The sequence below is a fragment of the Misgurnus anguillicaudatus genome, chromosome 25, assembly GCF_027580225.2.
Source record: "Misgurnus anguillicaudatus chromosome 25, ASM2758022v2, whole genome shotgun sequence".
Lineage (NCBI taxonomy): Eukaryota > Metazoa > Chordata > Actinopteri > Cypriniformes > Cobitidae > Misgurnus > Misgurnus anguillicaudatus.
In genome coordinates, this window is record NC_073361.2 from 9,470,978 (window position 1) to 9,493,713 (window position 22,736).

General features: G+C 34.5%; 3 protein-coding genes across 5 annotated transcripts in view; 1 reads left to right on the top strand and 2 right to left on the bottom strand.

Moving 5' to 3' along the window:
• Window positions 1-2,700, top strand: part of nck1b (NCK adaptor protein 1b) — a 64,484-nt gene extending 61,784 nt beyond the window's left edge. For all 3 annotated transcript variants that reach the window (XM_055181515.2, XM_055181514.2, XM_055181516.2), the window contains one exon: window positions 470-2,700. In XM_055181515.2, the coding sequence (XP_055037490.1) occupies window positions 470-670 (201 nt within the window). In that variant the 3' untranslated portion in view covers window positions 671-2,700. The remainder of the gene's footprint in view (window positions 1-469) is intronic.
• A 5,603-nt stretch (window positions 2,701-8,303) lies between these two features.
• Window positions 8,304-13,543, bottom strand: bdh1 (3-hydroxybutyrate dehydrogenase, type 1). The gene is made up of 5 exons (XM_055181518.2): window positions 13,303-13,543; window positions 12,704-12,814; window positions 12,334-12,469; window positions 12,091-12,243; window positions 8,304-9,578 (listed from the first exon to the last, which is right to left on the bottom strand). Exons 1-5 carry the CDS (start codon window positions 13,513-13,515, stop codon window positions 9,112-9,114), a joined length of 1,080 nt encoding a protein of 359 aa, XP_055037493.2. The 5' UTR covers window positions 13,516-13,543; the 3' UTR covers window positions 8,304-9,111.
• A 1,668-nt stretch (window positions 13,544-15,211) lies between these two features.
• cidea (cell death inducing DFFA like effector a) lies at window positions 15,212-22,361 on the bottom strand. The gene is made up of 5 exons (XM_055182349.2): window positions 22,205-22,361; window positions 20,262-20,400; window positions 18,663-18,818; window positions 16,670-16,842; window positions 15,212-16,160 (listed from the first exon to the last, which is right to left on the bottom strand). Exons 1-5 carry the CDS (start codon window positions 22,258-22,260, stop codon window positions 16,052-16,054), a joined length of 633 nt encoding a protein of 210 aa, XP_055038324.1. The 5' UTR covers window positions 22,261-22,361; the 3' UTR covers window positions 15,212-16,051.
• Between the last annotated feature and the right edge of the window lie 375 nt (window positions 22,362-22,736).

Sequence of the window (22,736 nt, forward strand, 5' to 3'; positions counted from 1 at the left end):
TGAGCAAAATGACCTAAGAAAATAAATCTAGTTTTTAAACAAAAATGATACAATTTAAGTGAATTTGTGCTTAAAACAAGCAAAACACATCTGCCAATGGGGTGAGAAAATTTTGCTGAATTTTTCTTATATTAAGTAAATCCAAGAAATATTTTTTTTGCTTGTTTAAAGCACAAATTCACTTCTATTTGATATGTTTTGTCTAAAAACTAGACTTATTTTTCTTAGGTCATTTGCTAATCAAGAAAATACATCTTAATTTAAGAATTTTTAGATATTTCTACTGAAAACAAGACAAAAATATTAAGTAAGAAAGTCATTTTTTTCAGTGTAGTCATGTTATGACGCAACATGCTAATGCTAATCATTTGTTTCTTAGTCACTCATTCTTTGTCGTAACCAGTAGCCCACAACCAGATAAGGAATCTGTATTAACACATTTTTTGTCTTTCTCTACAAATTCTTCTAGCCCAATGACTTTTCAATATCGCTGAAAGCGCCGTCCAAAAACAAGCATTTCAAAGTCCAACTGAAGGACAACCTGTACTGCATCGGACAGCGCAAGTTCAACACAATGGAGGAGCTGGTGGAACACTACAAAAAAGCGCCCATCTTCACCAGCGAACAGGGTGACAAACTCTACCTGGTCAAGGCTCTCGCCGCCTCCTGATCCCAGTAGGAGAACCCAGTTAACAAAGACTACATTTCCAGACAGACAGATTGGGAATATCAAGCATTCCATTAAAGGGAGGTACAGACGGACAATGGACTCCCGTTTATTCGCTCGGAATTTCATTGTGGGAAACGCCCAAGTATCAAAATACAGTACGTTTAGATCATAGGTCATGCAATGGATTTTGATGTCAACATGTATTAGGAATGACAAACTAGGTCTTTTTTTGATAATATATACACATGTATATTCTTTACATTGGTTGAAAACGAATCCTTGAACTTTCTGCCAATTTTTTTTTGTCTTTTACGTTTCTGCTGGTAAAGTTGAAATGGTGGCAGAAGGCTGTTCAACACATACTGTCTGTGTCTGCCTGCATTGCCTGAACAACACAAAGTGAATTTAACGTCATTTGCTATATTTATTAGGAATCGATATTTCTGCCAAATGCTCAAACAATAAAAGTGAGTGACCAAAACTTGCTTATTATGAGGATTTGTCGCAATATTTCGAATATAGTGATTCATCCGATTCAAGTTTGAACTTGATTTCAACTGCAAGATGATTCAGTTATCGCCTATGTAAGCCTTAACTTTAGGCGATGACTGTATGAGGGGTAAAAATGACAGAAGTTCAACTTCCCTGACAATCGAAATTGGTGCAAAACATTGCTGTTTGTACTGTTGTCAACAAGGCATCTTGTGTCTATACCATCTTTGCCATGTCAAAAGGCTAAGCTGTGATTGCTGTTTCTTGTTCGACATGTATTTGAATGAACCTGGGAGCATGTGCAAGAGTTGTGCAACATCTTTTTTTTAGCCTGAAGATGAACCACAGTGGTGCTTTTCTGAGTCAGTATTGTACCAATAAAGCTGTCTTTTCTGATCGAGGCGAAGATCTAGTCGGCTTCACAGATGTGCGGTTTCGTTATCTTTGCTCGTGCATTTGTTGAATGATGTTCGGCTTGATACTCATTTGGTTGACAATAGTACACTTTCTCGGATGAGCGGACACGTGTTGTAGCTTTGAAGGTCATTGAACGGAGCATTGTTCGCTTAAGGAAGAACCCACCTCGCTTTGCGATCGAAATCCACAGAGTCGCTTCCTTATGTTTTCCATCGGGTTGATAAATGGCTGAGGTGCTGAGAGATGCATCACTGGGGATCTGGCCTTTATATGTCAAATTGTGCAGATAAGGATGTTTGGAACGTCTCGGTTTCAATTTGGAACAACATGGAAGTTCCTTTTTATTCCCTGGACTGAGCTTTTCTCATCACTACGACCGTGATCGCTTCTCCAGCTGTGTTGGAGTCGGACTGGGGTACGACTTGAAGAATGGGGATTTTTAAGGGAGTGTAAGATTGCTGAAGCTCCTGGAGTATAGTATGGTAAATGTTATGGTTGGAGTGGACATCTGAGATGTGGAGCAAAAAGGACATTTTGTTGTTTAGGACTGTGGATAACTAGTTTTGCTTTACCTTCTTGGTCTTGACCAAACACAGTACTAAACTTAACTCGTTTATAATTTTGTACGTATCCATATTAGCATCTGGGCTAATTGAGTTAGCTTCTACCAAGTGACGGATGAATTGGCTAAAATACTATATTTCTGTATAACAGACATATGGCCTTTAACACTAACAACTAAAGATAGGGGAAGTGTTTTTCTTGCGGTCTCATTAAGACCAATTTGTCATTGAATGCCGCTGGTTCAGCATGATAGTCCGACCACGTAGTTTGTTTTATCGTGCCTTCATCTCAGTTGCTGGAACCAAAGTTTTGGTGTTCCTCTATGCTTTTTTAAGACACACATTTTTGTTTGAGTATTGCTTTGCATGTGCGTAACACATCCCTGATATGTGACTGATGTAAAAGGACCATGTACTCTTCATGCAAACCTCCTGTTGGGGAACTGATCATCATCATACGCTTAAACTTGTCTACTGACTAAAGTGACCTTACCAAATGGACCTTAGTCACGGTTGTATAATAAATTAAACACAAATAAATACAGTCTGTTCAATGGGTCATACTGTTTTGTAACTTTGTACCAAAAAAGAATTTCAGAAACTGGAAAACTTGAGTTATAAAAATTAAACTGATATTTATTATTATTATAAGTAAAAAACTAAGGTCAACTTTTCTAGCAAACATCACAGTTACCATTAGTGTCTGCAGTGGATTCAGTTGTATGGAGGACCAAACCTGCAATAATAAAAAAAAATGTAAAAATGGAAAGAAAAAAATAAACAAATACACCCATTAGTGTCTGCAGTGGATTCAGTTGTATGGAGGACCAAACCTGCAATAATTAAAAAAAAATTAAAAATGGAAAGAAAAAAATAAATAAATACACCCATTAGTGTCTGCAGTGGATTCAGTTGTATGGAGGACCAAACCTGCAATAATTAAAAAATGTAAAAATGGGATGAAAAAAATAAATAAATACACCCATTAGTGTCTGCAGTGGATTCAGTTGTATGGAGGACCAAACTTGCAATAATTTAAAAAAATGTCAAAATGGAAAGAAAAAAATAAACAAATACACCCATTAGTGTCTGCAGTGGATTCAGTTGTATGGAGGACCAAACCTGCAATAATTATAAAATAAAAGTAAAAATGGATTAAATAAATAAATAAATACACCCATTAGTGTCTGCAGTGGATTCAGTTGTATGGAGGACCAAACCTGCAATAATTAAAAAAAATGTAAAAATGAAAAGAAAAAAATAAATAAATACACCCATTTGTGTCTGCAGTGGATTCAGTTGTATGGAGGACCAAACCTGCAATAATTTAAAAAAAAATGTAAAAATGGAAAGAAAAAAATAAATAAATACACCCATTAATGTATGCGGTGGATTCAGTTGTATGGAGGACCAAACCTACAATAATTAAAAATAAATGTAAAAATAGAAAAAATATAGAAATTGCTTGGTTAAACAAATACAAAACTTTTCATTTAGTTTAGTCCTGACTTTAATGATTAATAATAAATGTAATTAATTAATAAATAATCAGGCTTTTTTGGATGGTTTCGTTCTTCATAGCAGCTGTTGGTTGTGAAAAGCAGCCATGCAGTTACTGCGGGTGTATTTACAAATGCATTTACATTTGTGTCCACTGAGTGTCATCAACCTACCTTTTGATGACATTGATGCTTCCAGACTTGATGATGATGATGTGAAGAAGCACATAATACTACTTTCTAACTATGGTTTACTTAGATCTGATGTTTCTATACATGAGCTCTCAACCAATGATGAGCTGGAGGTGCGCAAGGACCGCCTCTCTTATTTCCTCGTGGCACACATTAATCGTTAAAAGATCGTGATCTCGATTCGACCCCCCCAAACGATCCTAATTTAGCATTTCAACGATTCAGGTAATTATATTTTTAAGGAGGAAAGACGCAGTTTCGTCAGTTCTCTCGACAACACGCAATCACAGCGGCCGCAATGACATCTTGACGTCTCATTTATTATTGCGCAAGCCAGATGTGCTCATGTTCGCTCCACTGGTACAGCGGATGCTTTCGCCGAGAAGTTAGACAGAAAGAAACAGAAACTAAAGAGAATGAGTGAGGCAGAGCAATGCGCAGGTACGTCCGACAAGAACCTTGACGTTGTTTTAGTACCAAAAAGAGGATCTTATTCCGGATCTCATTCCTTCCGAAAGGGTTTTTAGCACAGGGGGAAACATTGGCTGCGTTCGTCCAAATAACCACACTTGCTGTCTTCGCACTTGACTGTTAAAATTACGTTTTCTTGTATTTGGCCCAAGTGTAGTGGGCATGAAGATTAAGGGTGCATGTAGATTTATTCACCCGATGGACGTTCACGCTGCCAGTGAGGGCAACAAAAAACGCTCAAATGCATTCTCTGGAAATCTCTCAAGCGGAGATTTCCACCTTCCGATTGGTTGGCGCCTAACATTTCCACCTTGCAATTGGTTGGCGCCGAACCGCGTCATAGCTCATTACCATAAAGTAACGTTAATCTATGTCTAGTTAAAATGTATATTTTAATTTTTTTTTCTTTAAATAAAATGAATACATAATACTCTACAATTAACATTAACTGAATTTAAAGATTATGTACACTTTCAGAAGCATAATTCTTTGCACCTGTAAAAACTAATGTTCAACTAATGTTCAGGGTTGTACATCTTTAAAATTAACAAAGTTCTTGAGAATCGTGATCTTAATTTTAGGCAAAAGAATCGTGATTCTCCTTTTATACAGAATCGTGCAGCTCTACACAGAAGTACAGAAATATAAAAAATGCATAAATATGGAAAAATAGATGTGAAACTATTTTTATAAGGAAATAAATACGTGTGGTAAAAAATAAATGAACGCATTAAAATAAAATATTTAAATAATACAAAAAATAAACACTTTAGTAAGAAATATAATATTCAGAACTATGACTTGTACTTGTTTAGGTCATTTATTCCTTTTACATTTATTTATTTTTAATTATTTCAAGTTTGGTCCTCCATATAGTTGCGGTGGCGATTTTAAACCTGTCGGCTTATGAGGTAGTTTATTTCAAGTCTGCAAGAAGTCTATGTTTTATGCTTAACTAGCAAAAGGTTATTGTTGTGTGTGTGACCAAATCACTATCTTGCTGTCTACATCATGGATATTTATATGTCGATGGATACAGTATATGTGGTTTTAAACAACTTGTAGACCCAAAACCTCATTTTCATCAGGATTGTGTAACAGAACTTTAATTTCTAGGTGAGACTGAAATAAAGATCCAGAGTCCGAATGTTTTTTTTTTAATGTTTTATTCTGGACATCCTACGTACAAGCAAGCATTTATTAAAAAATAAAACTGTAGTTGTAGTTGATATTTTTCATACAAAATCACATCTTTTTCATGCCACGCGTTATGGCACTGCCAGTTTGTTCTGCATTTCCATAGATTACACTGAAAGTCTTTAATTCACAGTACAATGTGGAAATGTCAAATCTGAAATGAACTTCACATTAATTACTTCAGATTTTCAAAAACAATTCAAAACGTTCAAACTTGTCTGTGATTTAAGAAAAGAAAGGACCTGAGAGGGAACGTATGTATGCCATGTGATCATTACGACAAAACAATGACGCGTGTCTATATTGTTCCCTTAATACAGAACATACTACCCAAGATTTCTCAACTGAAGCCAGGGGACATCCCCGTAATGATGAAAACAAAACATGAACAAATTTGAGTGCTAAAGGGTTTCTTTAGTCTTACAAAATGTCATGCAGTTCACATCGAGAGGATATCAAGCAAGAAAGCCATGCAAACACTGATGGTAATCTATTTATAGTTTGATAATACTATTATATATCTGGTCCATAACACTTGAAAATATTGTCATCGTTTACTCACTCTCATGTTGTTACAAACCTGTATAAATTTCTTTGTTCTGATGAACACGGAGGATGTCTGTAACTAAAATATTCCTCAAAATATCGTCTCTCATGTTTATCAGAACAAAGAAATCAATACAGGTTTGCAACAACACAAGGGAGAGCAAACGACGACACAAGTTTCATTTTTGGGTGAACTGTCCCTTTAAGAGAGTAACTGCTACAGGTCCTATAGATCAACTGCTCCCTCTACTGGCCAACATAAGAGGATACTCCTATAAACAACATGCACTCTCTTCATTCGTTTATTTGGCTGCATCCCAATTTTCATATTATTCACACTAAATTAAATTAGAAGTGGAGCATCCCATATATCCCAATATTTGCTAGATGCTAATGCTTCTCTATAGATACAAAATGTACTTTATCTCCTTCATAATATCAGAACTGCAGCGTCTTTTTATGTAGCATGACCAAAAAACATGCATACATTTAAGCATATTAAAAGTATGTGAATGGGGATGCAGCCTTTGCATGCATGTTTCCTTATAATAATATGTTGAAATATTCTGAAAAGCTGTACGCAATGCATAAGGGAAAGTATGCTCACCCTGTCAAACTCTCAATCACTTTAGTAAAGGAACCACAGGCGTCCTCTTTTTCTCGTTGGTCTTACCAGTTCATACTGAACCACTGAGGGTTTTAAGGTCAGTGAAGGCTGTCTTAACTGTGCTTTTCACTATTTCTGGCTTTAGTCCGCTGGCTATTCACATATCATTGCATGATTACACCAAAATAAATTACTTTGTAAACACTCTGAAATTTCCAAGATGTTTAACTATTAATTGACTGAAAATGTGATAAATACAATTGAATCAAAGTGCAAACGTTTGGAATATTCTCTGGTAAATACAGCTTAAGCTTACTCTAAAAAATGCAAGGTTATTTTCAAACCAGCAGTGGGGTAAAAAAGGGACGAATCTAGTTGTTGGGTTAAATAAACCAGGAAAATAACAATAGGTTAACACAGTGCTTCTCAATTATTTTCTATCACGCCCCCCCATAGGAAGAGGTAAACATTTTGCGCCCCCCCCCCAACTCTCCGCCCGCAACTGTAAAAGTATAATTTGTCTATAAAATTACACATCTGCAAAACATTGTATCCTTATTAACATTGAGAAAACACAAAAAAAGAAATATCAATCAACTTACACCAAAGAATAACTTTATTAACATTGTTTTTTAGTCTGTAACAGAAAAGACTTAAAATGCATCAATTTGCCTGAAATAAAAAAAATCAATCCTTATTTAAAGTATAATATTTTTTGTCCATTTGATACTGAAAAATTTTATTAAATATAATCAATAAATAATAATAAAAACCACAAGGGGCTTATCAGCGTGATTGGGGTGTAATGTCTTTAAGTGACGGTGCAAAAAAATCACTTCCTAAAAAAGTATTTTCCCCGGGATCTCACGAGCCCCCCCTGGGGGTCCCGCCCCACTATTTGAGAAGCACTGGGTTAACACGACCCAACATAAGCTAAATTACAACACAACGCTGGGTTGAATAATAACCCAGCAGTTTTTAAGGTAAATATAAGCAACACATGTGGCCTGCTGTTCAGTACAACACGGGATCATTTTGATCTTTGTGGAAATGTACAAAAAAATGTAGGTAGGTACACTGTAAAAAAATAGGCAGCATTTTTGTCAAATAAACATTTTTTTATGTTACTTTAACTTAACAAATTGATTTTTTTGTTTGTTTCATGCACAAATTTGATATGTTTAAGTCTAGTTTTTAGACCAAAACTATTTTTTTATGTTACTTTAACTTAACTAAAATTGAATACAAATTAAAAAGTTGAACAATTTAAAAAAAAATTGATTTTACAAGTTATGTCAACTTATCACAAGGCAAATCTTAGTAGGTTGAATTGACTTGCAAAACCAATTTTTTTTTACTTCATGCTGCATTTTTACAGTGTATAGGTACAGTGCAAAAAAAATATTTTCAAGAAAACATTTTCTTAGTATTTTTGTCGTTTTCAGTAAAAACATCTAACAATTCCTAAACTAAGATGCTTTTTTGATGATTTTTGGAGTAGTTTTTAGACCAAAAATATAAAATCTAAGTGATTTTGTGGATAAAACAAGCAAAAAAAATCTGCCAATGGGGTAAGCAAAAACTCTTGAAAATTTTTCTTAAACACTAAATTCAAGAAAAAATTTGCTTACCCCATTGGCAGATTTTTTTGCTTGTTTTATGCACAAAATCACCCAAACTTGATATTTTTGGTCCAAAAACTAGACTTATTTTCTTGGCTCGTTTTGCTCATCAAGAAAAAGCATCTTAATTTCATAACTTTTAGATGTTTTTACTGAAAACAAGACAAAAATACTAAGACATTTTTTTTCTTAAATCATTTTTTGCAGTGTAGGTAGATATTTTAATTACCGTAGTAAAGGTAAATTTGTTGCGCAGCCATCCATAGACACATAAGACATTGCATGTACAAATCTAAATTAAAAACAAAACAAAAAAATGTTTATACAGTTTGCTGCTTACTAGAGTTTACTTTTACAAAAGAATGCAAATGCTCAAAAATACAACTTCATATTTTTTTCAAAAATACAAATAATACAAACTTCATATTCAGTCTGACTGAGTGCATTTTAGTAATTTTATTATCAGTGCAGTGTAAAAAAAATCCTTGTTACACTTAACATTTTAAGTTTAAACAACTTTTCAACTTTCTTGACTAGTGTGGAGTTGGTATAAATTTAAAAAATAAAGTTGAATGGGCTTAAGTTATAGCAACTTCTAACTAGTCAAAAAGTTGAAATGAATTATTAATTCAAGTTTAATCTTAAACATTCAAGTGCTACAAGGAATCAATTTTTACAGTGTGGTGATTGACAGCAAGCCACAAATGCTGTTGTAGCAAACCCAGAATATTTCTTTAAGCTCTGTGTGATTCTTCTTAAACCTAAATCAAAACTGAATACTGATTTAGTTCAATTAAATGTAAGGCATATAATATTGATGTGATAAGAGCGGATATTAGAAGTAGAGTAAGTCTGAAATGGCTCCTGGAAGATGGGTCATTACTTGCACGCGGATCCACCAGTGCGGTTCCATAGGATTGTAGCGCGTATACGGCCGCTTCGATGTGATTGCATCTGTGATGTCATCTAATACCGGCTCTATTTCTCGCTGGCCGCTGTTGCAGTAGGAACGCATGAGAGCCATGTGCTGGTCAAAGTGAGCCTTCCCATAATCCTCCTGAACACCGGGGGGCGCCTCCTTCCATAGCTTCTCTGCCGTTGACGTTACTATATCGCGCGTAAGGATGCCCGTTGCCACGATAAAGTTTCCCGGTTCAATGACGGACACTTTGACACCCCAGGTCTTCATTTCATACCTGAGACAGTCAGAAAAAGCCTCCACGCCATATTTGGAAACACAGTAAGGGGATCGGAGAGCGTTTCCCATTCTGCCGTACATGCTGGCCAGATTCACCACACGTCCTGTGATGAAAGAAGTTTACAGTGTTATAACTAAAGTCTTTGGAAAAGTATATTTTTTACCAATAAATTGTAGATTAACATAAAAATGGGAATATGCTGTATATTTGTGTGGGAAAAGAAGAAAGAATGGAAACTTGTGATTGATGCACAATGTATAATGTTCCCTGATGTATAGTGACCTATGCACTGTTAAAGGGACACTCCACTTTCTTGAAAACACGCTCACTTTCCAGCTCCCCTAGAGTTAAACATTTGATTTTTGCCGTTTTGGAATACATTCAGCTGATCTCTGGGGCTGGCGGTACTACTTTTAGCATAGCTTAGCACAATCCATTGAATCTGATTAGACCATTAGCATCACGCTATAAATAACCAAAGAGTTTCGATATTTTTTGTAACATGGCTGCAGGAGGTCCAATGACATTACGCAGCACCTGAAAATAGTCCCTTTGGTAACTTTCAATAGCAGGGGACTATTTTCGGGCACTGCATAATACCTTTGCGCCTCCTGTAGCCATGTTACAGCAGCAAAGTCATTGATTATTACACCAGAATGAGAGTATAGTTCCTAGCCATATCTGCCTAGAAAATCACAACTTTTAATTTTCCGTCCATATTAGTACACGATGTAACTACAGAAGAGTCAAGTTTGAAATAGGAAAAATATCAAAACTCTTTGGTTATATTTTAGCGTGATGCTAATGGTCTAATCAGATTCAATGGATTATGCTAAGCTATGCTAAAAGTGCTAGCGCAGGACCTGGAGATCGGCTGAATGGATTCCAAAACGGTAAAAATCGAATGTTTCACTCTAGGGGGGCCTTAAAATAATTATATTTTCAAAAAAAGTTGAGTGTCCCTTTAACAGCACGAGGTAAAGGAACACACACATGACTCCACACTAAAGTAAAAAAAAACCTGGCTGAAGTCTATCTGTGTTAACTACAGGAAAAGGTGGAAAATAATTGGGAAAACATTGCTTAGTGAAGGTTAACAGCAGCAGTTACTGTTGAAAAACATTAACATTTATCAGTTAAGTCCCTTTGAGAGAGGTTAGTTTACTCAGCGGACATCTTGGCCAACACTCACCATAGTTAAAAATGTAGCTTACATTTTAAACACTTTTTACATTGTGTCAATAATGGTATCTTAAATTGTGAATCTTAAGCTAAAAAAATAAGCATAACAGGATGCTACATTATTTAAACTACCAAAAAGCCATTTGCCTCTCTTATTGAAAGGACACTGGGTCTCATTCACTAAGCATGCATACGGACGTTTTAACTAATAAATCTTGATTTAACAAAAACGTTCATACTAAAATTTATTTTAAATGTATGCAAAGATATAAGAAAAACTTAGACCACACATATGCCATGATCATGAATGAGAAAAAAATATATAAAATATAAAACACAAATATATTATAGGGTTCTTCTTCCTTGTCCATGATTATTGCGCACGTGTGGTCTAAGTTGTTCTTACGTTTTTGCAAACATTTAGAAGAAATTTTAGTATGAAAGTTTTCATTATTTGTTAGTTAAAACATCCAAATGCATATTTCACCAACAAATTTGTGCGTATGCATGCTTAGTGAATGAGACCCATTGTGTGGTTTGTCTTTTCCTCATTATATGGTCTCTAAGGAATAATGGATAGGCAGCAGGTTGTTATCACAGAAATAAGGCTTACACAAAAAATATCAAATTAAAGTGAATTTGTCCTTAATACAAGCAAAACAAATCTGCCAATGGGGTAAGCACATTTTTTTACATTTTAAGTGTTTAAGAAAAAGTTCAAGATTTTTTTCTGACGCCATTGGCAGATTTTTTTGATTGTTTTATACACAAATTCAATTATATTTGATATTTTTTGTCTAAAAATTAGACTTATTTTCTTCTGTCATTTTGCTAATCAAGAAAATGCATCTTGATTTAATATTTTTTTTATATTAGTACTTAAAACAAGACAAAAATACTATATATACCTGTATACTAAATCTATATACTATAAATATATTGTGAAATTCATACTTTTTAAAAACAAACTTGGTCAGACTTCTTTAAAGGGGACATTTTACAAGACTTTTTTTAAGATGTAAAATTAATCTTTGGTGTCCCTAAACTATGTATGTGAAGTTTTAGCTCAAAATATCATATAGATAATTTATTATAGCATGTTAAAATTGACACTTTGTAGGTGTGTGCAAAATGTGCCGTTTTGGGTGTGTCCTTTTACATGCAAATGAGCTTATCTCTGCACTAAATGGCAGTGCCATGGTTGGATAGTTTAGATTAAGGGGTGGTATTATCCCCTTATGACATCACAAGGGGAGCCACATTTTTAATTGCCTATTTTTCACATGCTTGCAGAGAATGGTTTACCAAAACTAAGTTACTGGGTTGATCTTTCACACATTTTCTAGGTTGAAAGAAGCACAGGAGACACAATTATAGCATTTAAACATGGATAAAGTCAGATTTTCATGATATATCCCCTTTAAACATTTTACCTTTAGCCCTGCGTATAAAAGGCAGAAAGGCTTTGGTTACGCTGATCATTCCCCATAGATTAACCTCTGCAACCTGCTTGTATGTCTCCATGGTTGTGAACTCCACCTCACCAAAGGTTGAGATCCCAGCATTGTTCACAATAGCCCACAATCCTGCACAACATGAGATCAGAATGATTCGATTTCAAATTTAACAAGTTCACACTATGCAATATGGGAAAATAGAGATAAATCAATCACCACCTTTCTCTGGGTCTTCCAGGTTGGCTTTCACAAACTCAACGGCCTGGGACACCTGCTCCTCATTGCAAACATCCAGCTGTACAACCTTTAACTTTTCCGAATGAAGATTTTCCAGAACTTTTGCACCTTCTCCATCCTCATGAGACACAAATACATAACATTTTAAGCACAGTTGTTAGTTAACATTAGGACTGAGTGGTATAAAGTACAGTGTAAATGTGTCAGAGAATCGTAACGCATAATTTTGAAGAAAAAAGGGAGTTGCAGAATCATCTGCAAGAATCTTGTGAAATACATTTCTCCATTCAACAGTTGAGGTAAAAGAGAAGCTAAAACCTGTTGCACATTGCAAGAATAGTTGAGCCATTACCTTTGAAAGACAACCGGCAAACACAGTAAAGCCAAGCTTATGCAAGTGCTTAGCCAACGCATGTCCAAATCCACTGTCACAGCCAGTAATGAGCACAGCCTTCCCGTCAACCTACAACGGCAATGGCATCACACTGAATAATTTATTTTGCTACGTTTCATTTACAAATGTATGCAATGTTATCATGCATGTTCCCTTTGGATCAAACCCAATGACCCTTACATTGCTAACACAAAGCACTCCCAATGAAGCTCATGCTACAGTAAATTATAGTTTAATTATAAAACATTTTCTTTTCATGACTTTAAAAGACTTTTGGAAGTTTTCCATGATTTCCGAGACAATGCATTGCATTTATAAAGAAAACAAACAGAAATACACGTATTGCTCATAATAAGAGCTCATCACATAAACGCATTACATTTTCTACAGATGTTAAATGCAAACTATTGTACTGTATAATGCCACGCATGAACTGCATCCTGCATGCATGTATCTGACACAACTATATTACAAGCTAAGCGTTTGTGTAGCTGGTATCGTCTGAAAAGCTGCTTTATGAAGTTTGTATGCATGTGCGCGCGCACACTGTACTTTACCTTTACAGTTCCTCTGGGCAGTCGCGGTACGGCTACATACAGAACGAACAGCGCGTACACGAGCACGATGCACTCAGTGACGCTCGCCTCCGGAAAGCCGCAGGATCGCGCGAAGAGGTTCAGCACGGACGGCAGGCCGAAACCCAGCACGAGCGTCAGAAACACCGAGAACCCGACGAGGAGCGCTCCTCTCAACACCGCCAGCGCAGCCATCTTGAAGAACTGTTGACAAATCGCACGGGGGCGGGGCTATGGAGTCTTAGCTCATGAATTATGCACGATGCAAATGATCGCCTGTAGTACAGGGGTGGTGCTATCGGTATAAATTACGATAATTATTATAATATTTAATATTAAGACATTTAGCTAAGTTAGAAAAATAACTTTGTAAATAATAATATTAATATTATATATATATAAATGCGTGGGTTGGTGTGTGTGCGTGCGTGTATAGAGGGTATGCACATGACGTCACCGTCGGCGAGAGGGACTGCGGTTACGCCCACTGGGTGGCAAAAGACAGAGCGGCAGCATTTGAGTAGGCGAAAACACGGTGAAAACGCGTCGAAATGGGAAAAAGCTGTTGTGCGGTAGACTGTACTAACAGATTAACAAGATTTCTGGGCTATTGTTTTACAGACTGCAAAAAAAACATCGCAGAAATAAATAGATCGTTAATGCAAACGTCCACAGACCACAGGTGGGTTGATAAGTTGCTGGGGTCACTATCAAGCAAAGGTTTTACTTTTACTTAAAAGTTTTTTCAAGTATTTGTATTTTATCCGTGTTTTTCTTTGGAAAACACATTCCAAAGCATATTATCATTATTTTGTACTCAATTACATGTCATAAATGCACGTGTTTGTTTTACATTTAATATTTAAGTACATTAACGTACTTTTACTCAAGTAAAAGTACACAATTTTAATGTAAGTAGGTATTAAATAAATTTTAATATGCAATATTAAAGAATGATTATATGCTTTAGAAAAATTTTCCCAATACAAACATCCTCATAAAGCACAGATGTTTTGAAAATGTAACTAATGTAACTAAGTATTGTCCACCTCTGCTATCAAGTCAATTTAAGCTGATAATAGTCAGTTTTACTGGCATTCTCGCAGCAGCCTATGAAAACCAGCCATTTTGTTGCACGTTTTGCCACTCAACCGGGCAAGCTCTCGCATGGTCACGTGGAAAAGTGACGTCAATGCATACCCTCTGTTAAACACTGCGTGACGTACCTTCAAATTCCCTATTAAAGTTAGGTAAAACGAATATTCAGGTTTAACCTTAACAAACTTTAAATCACATTGTTTTGGTGAATGTGTTAGTGTAACAATGCAAAGTCGGCAACATAAAAGCTCCAAAAGTATAAAAAGTATTTATTATTTAAAAACTAGTGGCGTAACGCTTCGAGCACGCAGGCTCTTCATCATTTTTATATAAATAAATAATATTATAAATATTTATAAATAATATAAATATTTTTTATACTTTTGGAGCTTTGGTGTTGCCGACTTTGCATTGTTACACTATTACGTTTTTTTTTTTTTTTTTTTTTGTTGAGTACCCAATTTAGATTGATGTGCGTGCTTTAGCCTGCTTTTTGGTGAATATTCAAAAGTTATTGGTCACATGCACAACTACACTTTTTTATTCATGCACAACTAGAAAAACTTGGTATGACGTAGACTGTTTATGACAAAAAACAATTATACACAGTAGAAGTATTAAACTAAAAACAGAAAGAAAGCTAAAATGTAACATAGCCTACAAAAAATAGGATTAAATTATTGAGGATTTAAGATTAAAGCAAATTAGGACAACTACTCTAATGATATTGATCTTGGTAATATGTTCTTGTAATGTTTGAAGACACCTACCTTTTTCTTACTTTTATAGTATATGATAATGCAGTCAAGTTTATTTTTTTTGAGCATATTGCACAGATAAATCGACACAATATAAACTTGAAAATCTGGATAAGTGTTAGTAGATATGTGAAACATATTACAATGAATACTTAAAGACAAAACTAGGCATTAGGCTATAAACCAACATAAACAAGATAAACAATGAGAATAGGCATTTATCCTATTAGACATTTGACTCAATACCATAAGGTTACTATACACGGTTGTACAGTATAGTATATTAAATAAAATTGAGTGCTTTGTAGACTCTCACATATACAGTAGTCAATTCAGTCAAGTTGTTTCATAATAAAATTATATTGATGTGTATGTGACCTAAATCCTTTGTCTAGCAAATCATAAGTTCATATCTAGACATTATATACTTCCATCATCATAAAGCTTAATCATAAAGACACAACAGTTTAGACTTTCCTTTGATCTCTCATTGATGAAGAATGTTACACAAAAAAGTGTGTCTAATCTCACTTAAACCACTTTACTATAATAAACTAATCAGAAATGTAGTCACCCAGAAAGAAACTTAACTCTGTCTTTGATAACTATAATTCTGTTTTCATATTGCTTCCTGTTTGCTTGGCTGGTTTTTTACACTGTCCATTTGTTTAAATAGGTTGTTCAAGACTACCAGCTACAAACTGAAACTAGTGTAAAGATAAGATATGCAGAATATTCAGTTAACATTTGGAGCGCTATAGTTAGTTCATGCAAAATATAATAAACCAGAGACGTTAGTGAGGCTGTAATTGATACATAACAGCCAAAACTACAGTAGGGTAGATGTTTTTAACCATTTATAATCTCAGGTGATTTTAGCCACAGTATTCGTCTTCCTCAATCTGCTGTAATGCATATGTGGAGCTACAGAGAAGAACGTGACCCGCCACTCTGGCTGCGTTCAAGACACATCGCAATAAAGACCTGCAGAAAGAAAACAGCATAAGGGTGACATTTCTGAACAAAACAAATATGAGAATACGTTGAAGACATTATCGTATATGTAGCATGCATCTCAGATCTGATACCATGGTAATATAATGTTTTACATTTGCAGTTTCTTTTTCAAATTTGTAGTACAGACATTTTTAAATATACATCATTTCCCTCGTATTAATATGCAAACATGTGAAAGATCAGACAAGCTGACCTCTTTACTGGATCCAGAATTTATGGTGAAAAATAATCTCTGTGCACCATTACAGGACATGATTTATCACACCCCAATGAGGAAAATAAAGCCAATGGAAGAATGTGAGCGAGAATTAAAATCTGCCAAAATTCTAGGGTCAGATATTAAACAAGCACAATCTAAAACGATACAGAAGCTAAGGTGGTGACATTTATAAGGCTATATGTAAGGCTTAATAAGGATGTTAAGGTGTGCATCAAGACTATTACTGTCTTTCATTGTTTTGTTTTTGTGCTCTTACTTCAAGATCTCCTTGGCTTTGTAGCAGTGGATGTCATATGAGAGTGTATATATTTCATGAAATGTGGCTTTAACAGTAAGACAACCCAGAAAGTCTTGTGGGTTTAGTTTATACAGGTCAAAGCTCAGATTGGCAACTCCTTTCCTCTTTGGTTGTGTGGAACTTGATATAATCTGTGAAACAAAAAAAGGGGTGAAACAAATATCTTTTTTTTATTTATGCAAAAAAGAACATTAAACAAGAAAATAAATTTAAGTATACAAATCACACAAAACATAAAATCATAATAATTAACAATCATTCTAAAATGATTCTCCAAAACTCAAAGCTTACAATAAACGACCCTCATTCCAAATATTCATACATCTTGCTTTGTATATCTCAAAACAAATACCTATCTGTATTACAAGTAAATGATTGAAACAAGAGCCAACAGATCTGCATCGAAAATCCTTTATGTTTCTAATCACATTTTATGTTTAAAACTAAGAAGTGAACTGAGATTCTCATGATATAGGGAATATAATACTGATTATACTTGTCTGTTTTATTGTATGCACAATTTTAAATATGCTGTGTTACAGCATTTTGTGTGTAACATGCTACCCAGTCTCCTGAGGATGCGTATAAATAGCACGAAGTGTAAAACTCGTGCAATACATACGCCAAATTCCACTTTGGCATACATATGATACGCCAGTCCTTCCCATTCACTTAAACGGTGCATCTTTTTTTGTCGTTTTATTTATTGGTTTCTCAAAATTTTCCTGTTTTTTAAACCATTTTCGCTTGGGTTTAGGGTTAGATTTTAGATTTGCTTAATATACAGGTTTCTCCATGTTTTTGTCTATATTTAAGCCATGGTCGCTTGGAGTTGGGGTTTGGGTTAGGATGTCATTTTTATATAACAAAAAGTTGTTCTAACCCTAAACCCAAGCGAAAATGATAAAAAATAGCCCAAAAATTGAGAAACCAATAAATAAAACGACAAAAAAAGATGCATCGTTTAAGTGAATGGGAAGGACTGGCGTATCATATGCACGCCAAAGTGGAATTTGGCGTATGTATTGCACGAGTTTTACACTTCGTGCTATTTATACGCATCTTCAGGAGACTGGGGTGCACATAATTTTTGTCCTGGTTCTCAAAGGAGTACCTGAAGATGTTGCTTGGTACTCAAACTATTTTCACTCAAAAAAATTAACTTTCACTTTTGCCAATTGTACTTAATTCTTTCATGTTGTGATTACTTTAAAAAATCTATTTAACAATGTGAACTTAATTTAATGTAGTTCATTCAACAAAAAAGTGTGTTAAATGAAAATTTTCACGTTCAATTAAATCAATTGTTTGTTGACTCTAGTAATGTGTGTTAAGTTTACTTAAACTTTTTTTTTAAATGAACAAAATTATTGTTTGTTGAGATTACTTAAACAAATTTTGTGGAACCTGTTGACATAATATTTTTAATTAAACCCAACATTTCATATTTTTTTTGAGTGATGGCACAGACATCCATGCTGTCATCATCACTAATCTTCTGACTCTCTTTGCCATTTCTTTGGTTTAAGCATAGTAGACGATAATGTAAATAAAATAAAATAAAATATGCCTGGTTATTGTTTTGAACCCGTATAACCTTCATAAATAACTACTAGCCTAATATAAATTTCAAATATTGTTAAAGTAAATGGTTAGTAATAAAAAAAATTCAATTATGAGCAATAGCACAAATAAATACAATAAAACAAACATACAAATGAAATAAACAGTGCTGTTCATGTTTTCAGGTTGGTTTTTAGGTAAAGTACAGAAACTACAAAATTATTATTTTAGAGCAGTGGGCATTTTTTATTTTATCGTGCATGCGTACCTGCCAGTTATGTGCACCTGTCTTAATTAATTTATTACATCTTTTGGAGTGCTGGGTTATATATGTGTAATATACAAAGCAAAAAACAAAACGTAGAAAGCATACAACTTTTAACCTTACCTGTTTATTTGGGGTCCAAACTTTTCCTTTCTCTAGGACCATAAATAGTGTGTTAGTTGGTAGAGACTGAAAAAAAGCCTCAGTGTCCACCACAGTCCCATCATCCTCTAGGACCAGAGTGAGGGCATGACACGTTAGCAGAAAAGAACTGGCCACCTATGTATATATGTATAGAGAGAGAGATGTTTATCACATGTTTAAATAATTGACAAATTAAATAATTATTATCAATATAAAGATATTGCAAGTATGCAGATTGGCCAAAAGTTATTCTTTCTCTCAAGCTTAAATAAGCAGCTCTGACATGCATGTCACAGCTGTTCGATATGTATGCAGAGATACACTCTTAGAAAGAATGTGTTAAAGGTGCAGTGTGTAAATGTTAGCGGCATCTAGTGGTGAGGTTGTGAATTGCAACCAACGGCTCAGTCCACTGCTCACCCCTCGCTTTTGAAACACATAGAGAAGCTACAGTAGCCACCACCGGACAAACATGTCATCGTCAGAGACAACTTAATAAAAAAAATTGTCTGTTAAGGGCTTCTGTAGAAACATGGCGGCCCAAAATGGTGACTTCCATGTAAGGGGACCCTCTGTGTATGTAGATAAAAACATCTCATTCTAAGATAATAAACACATAACGGTTCATTATGAAAGGTCTTACACCCCTGATAATATAGTTTTGTGTATTATTTTGCATTTCTGTCAAAAGATCCTACTAAAAATTACACACTGCACCTTTAAAAACAACACATTAGTGTTGATTCTGGGACAACACATAAAATGTGTTGTCCCAGAATCCACCCATCTCTGTGTTATTATTAAAACAACACATTTTGTGTTACTTTAACAACAACTTGTGTTATATTTTAACACAAAATCAACACTAAATTACACATAATGTGTAAAAAGCTTAACGCACAAAGATGTGTAAAAAATTAACACCTCCTTGCTAAGAGTGTAGTATACAATAGCGACACTTCCGTTTGCTTAAAACCATGTTTAAATAAAAAAGTCATTTTTATTAATATGTAACAGTTTCACAAAGGCCATCACAGCTAAAGAGGCTGTATAGGAATGTTTAATCTGCAATGAAATTTTTAACTATTGCACAACTTCAGATGATTTATAAACACAGTTTATTTTTGGAATCAAAATCTAGTTTTTCCAGCCATGAAAAAGAATAGATTGCAATTAAAAAAGGACAGACAAAATCCACTGGCACATGTTATTAATGCAAATATAAAACAAAACAAAAATGTTTGTCTTGTTAAAGAAATGTAAAAAGATGTAAAAATGTCAAATTAAGCAAAGACTATAAAAAAGTGGTGAATTGAGGTAAATTGGAGAAGGTGGAATTAAGTGTCCCAATATACTTGAATTCATTCTATATACTGTATTTAGTGCATATAGGCCTGGTTAAATCAAGTCCATTATTACTATATGAGGGAATATGTTTGATAATGGCCTAATGTGTTCTTCTTAAAGTTCAAAATGAATTTCCATCACAAACTTAATAAATACATTTGAGTATAAAGAACTTTACAACACACGTGTTGATTGTTTTCACTTTTTTCACCACAGGTACAGATATCAGACCTTGTCCATGAGATCTTCCAGAGAGGTGGCCGTAAAACCTTTTCTCCTGCGGCGGTTCTGTGTGCAAACCCTGTATGGCCGGGGCTGTGGGGGAGACACCATTCGCTGTGTGAGAGAGTTCTGCACCGATGACACAGACCTACAGCACAAAAGTCATTTGTGTTTATTTACCATTCATTTTCAATATGAGAGAGTATTGAAATATGTCACTTCTGCTGTGTTGACCAGATAGACTCAACTTGTTTAAAAATCTAGAAATAGCAGCTTTAAAAAAAGGATTTGTGATGTAGCATACTGTAGTGACCTAGACAAACTATTTACTGAACAATACGATTATTATAAGGGAATTAGGTTATAGTTATACAAACTGTAAGAGCGCTGTTGACTGTTTCTGTAGTTAAAAATAACCAGATTTTTAGGTTAAAACATTTTGCACACAGAAACTAATCTAGGCGGTTAGGCTATATTTTAGGTGAAAAGTAAATGAGATATAAATTTATTCTATAAGGACACACATTATAGATCTATATGTACTATGATGTTACATAAAAAATCCTGGGTTTGGTAAAATACAGACAAGTCAATACAACTGTTGTATTTAAATTAACCTATGGTGGGTGGTTTCAACCAATGGTTAGGACCAGTGGCGCCCGGTGACTTTTTTTGAGGGCACGTGATGCAAAGCTCGTCAGAACATATACTTTGCATATTTGCATCATGCGACATGTCAAAATACGTGCCTTTAAAAGGGGTTTATGGTTAAAGAGACGCTCATGTTTGCCAGATACTCGCTTAATCTCATGTGCAATCCGAGTCTAATGTTAAGTGAGTGTCTTGAGAGTATTTTGTGAACATACTCTTTTATCATTAACCCATGCGTGTGCAGCAGGCACATGTTTTGACATGACGCATAATGCACATAGGTTCACATTTTGACATGATGAGCAACACACATGACACTCCGAACACAAATTTTGAATATGCGCCCCTCGGAAGAGAAGTCACCAGCCGCCACTGGTTAAAACAAATATGGCAACCCTATATCACAAAATTTTGTACCTATATAGGCACGTATGGACCAACGTGACAATGTCACGTTTTGCCGCATTTGAGCGTGAGCATGTCACGCTTTTCTTTTTGTGTCACTGTCACGTATTGGTTACTCAACTTTTTTGTCTTATTTTCAAACCATTGTGGCTTCAGTTTAGGGTTAGATTTGGTGCTTGCGTTAGTATGTCACTTTAAGTATTGGTTTATAAAAAAAAGATACAAGACTTCTTTTATATTTTCTCAACTTTAACCAATTGTCGCCTGACGTTGGGGTTAGAGTTGGGTTTGGGTATGGATGTCCTTTTATGTAAATCTAACCCTTAACCGAAGCGACAATGGTAAGAAATTAGGACAAAAAAGTTGAGTAACCAATACGTGACAATGACACAAACAGAAAAGCATGACATGCTCACGCTCAAACGTGGCAAAATGTGACATTGTCGCACAGGTCCATGCGTTCCTGTAGGTACATAATTTCATGATATAGGGTTGAATATGGACATTGTCTAAGTTAATTTAAGCCATTAGTTGGGTTTGTCTATATTTTTTATAATTAAATGAATTACAAAAACAATTTGAACTTTCAAAACATAAAATAATAGGTTAAAATGACTTGCATAAACAATCTTGTTTTAACGTCATGCTCCATTTTTTTACAGTGCATTAAGGGTTAATCCAACTCAGCATTTTTAGAATACAAAATGCATTTAAAATTTTAATTTTTGCTTAATTAAATATTACCTTTAAATATTTAGTTTTTAAAGAAATAAATGTAAAATATAAAGTATATAAATATAATTTATATAATATTTAAATGTATATAACTTGCTAAAATATAGGCTAACTTTAATTATCTAGATGAAATTTAAGAAAGAAGCCCAATAATGTCTTACCTTATTAAAGATGTGGGAACTAAAGCTTTTGCATACTCCATACTTGACAAAACCATGATTTTAAAAACAAGAATTGAACTGGAGCAGTAAAAACCCTTCTCAGCAGCAAATGTGTCTGACCCACAGAGGGAATTTGTGCTAAAGGCTGATGTAATAACTTAAGCACCAGTAATATTAACACATCTCTCTCATTATTGGTTGTTGGAGGATTAGAAATCTTGTTTTGATGTGGAATAGATTTGTGTTTTGGTGAATGCTTAGTACACATTACAGTAAACATTTGTTGATGGATTATGTATTGTTGTTTATCATATTTTAGAATAATAGTAAACTCATCAAGACTATGGAATATCACATAATAAAACTGTTAATTTGTAACATCTTCAATGTAGCACCTTTTGCATATAATTTGGAAAAAACACCAAATACTTCAGATCAGAAGATCCAGAGTAAACATTTCCTTCAAGTTTTCCTAAACTTGGTGTGTCTGTGATGTAATAGCATTATGAAATTTGATATTTCTAACACATCT

Coding starts and splice junctions, on each gene's coding strand:
- bdh1 (XM_055181518.2), bottom strand. CDS start 13,515: ATGGCTGCGCTGGCGGTGTTGAGAGGAGCGCTCCTCGTCGGGTTCTCG. Junction 12,244..12,333: donor CCTGGAAGACCCAGAGAAAG/GTGGTGATTGAT, acceptor CATGTTGTGCAG/GATTGTGGGCTATTGTGAAC. Junction 9,579..12,090: donor TTTTATACGCAGGGCTAAAG/GTAAAATGTTTA, acceptor CTTTCATCACAG/GACGTGTGGTGAATCTGGCC.
- cidea (XM_055182349.2), bottom strand. CDS start 22,260: ATGGTTTTGTCAAGTATGGAGTATGCAAAAGCTTTAGTTCCCACATCT. Junction 20,401..22,204: donor GTTCCCACATCTTTAATAAG/GTAAGACATTAT, acceptor TTTGTGCTGTAG/GTCTGTGTCATCGGTGCAGA. Junction 18,819..20,261: donor TGGAAGATCTCATGGACAAG/GTCTGATATCTG, acceptor ATATATACATAG/GTGGCCAGTTCTTTTCTGCT.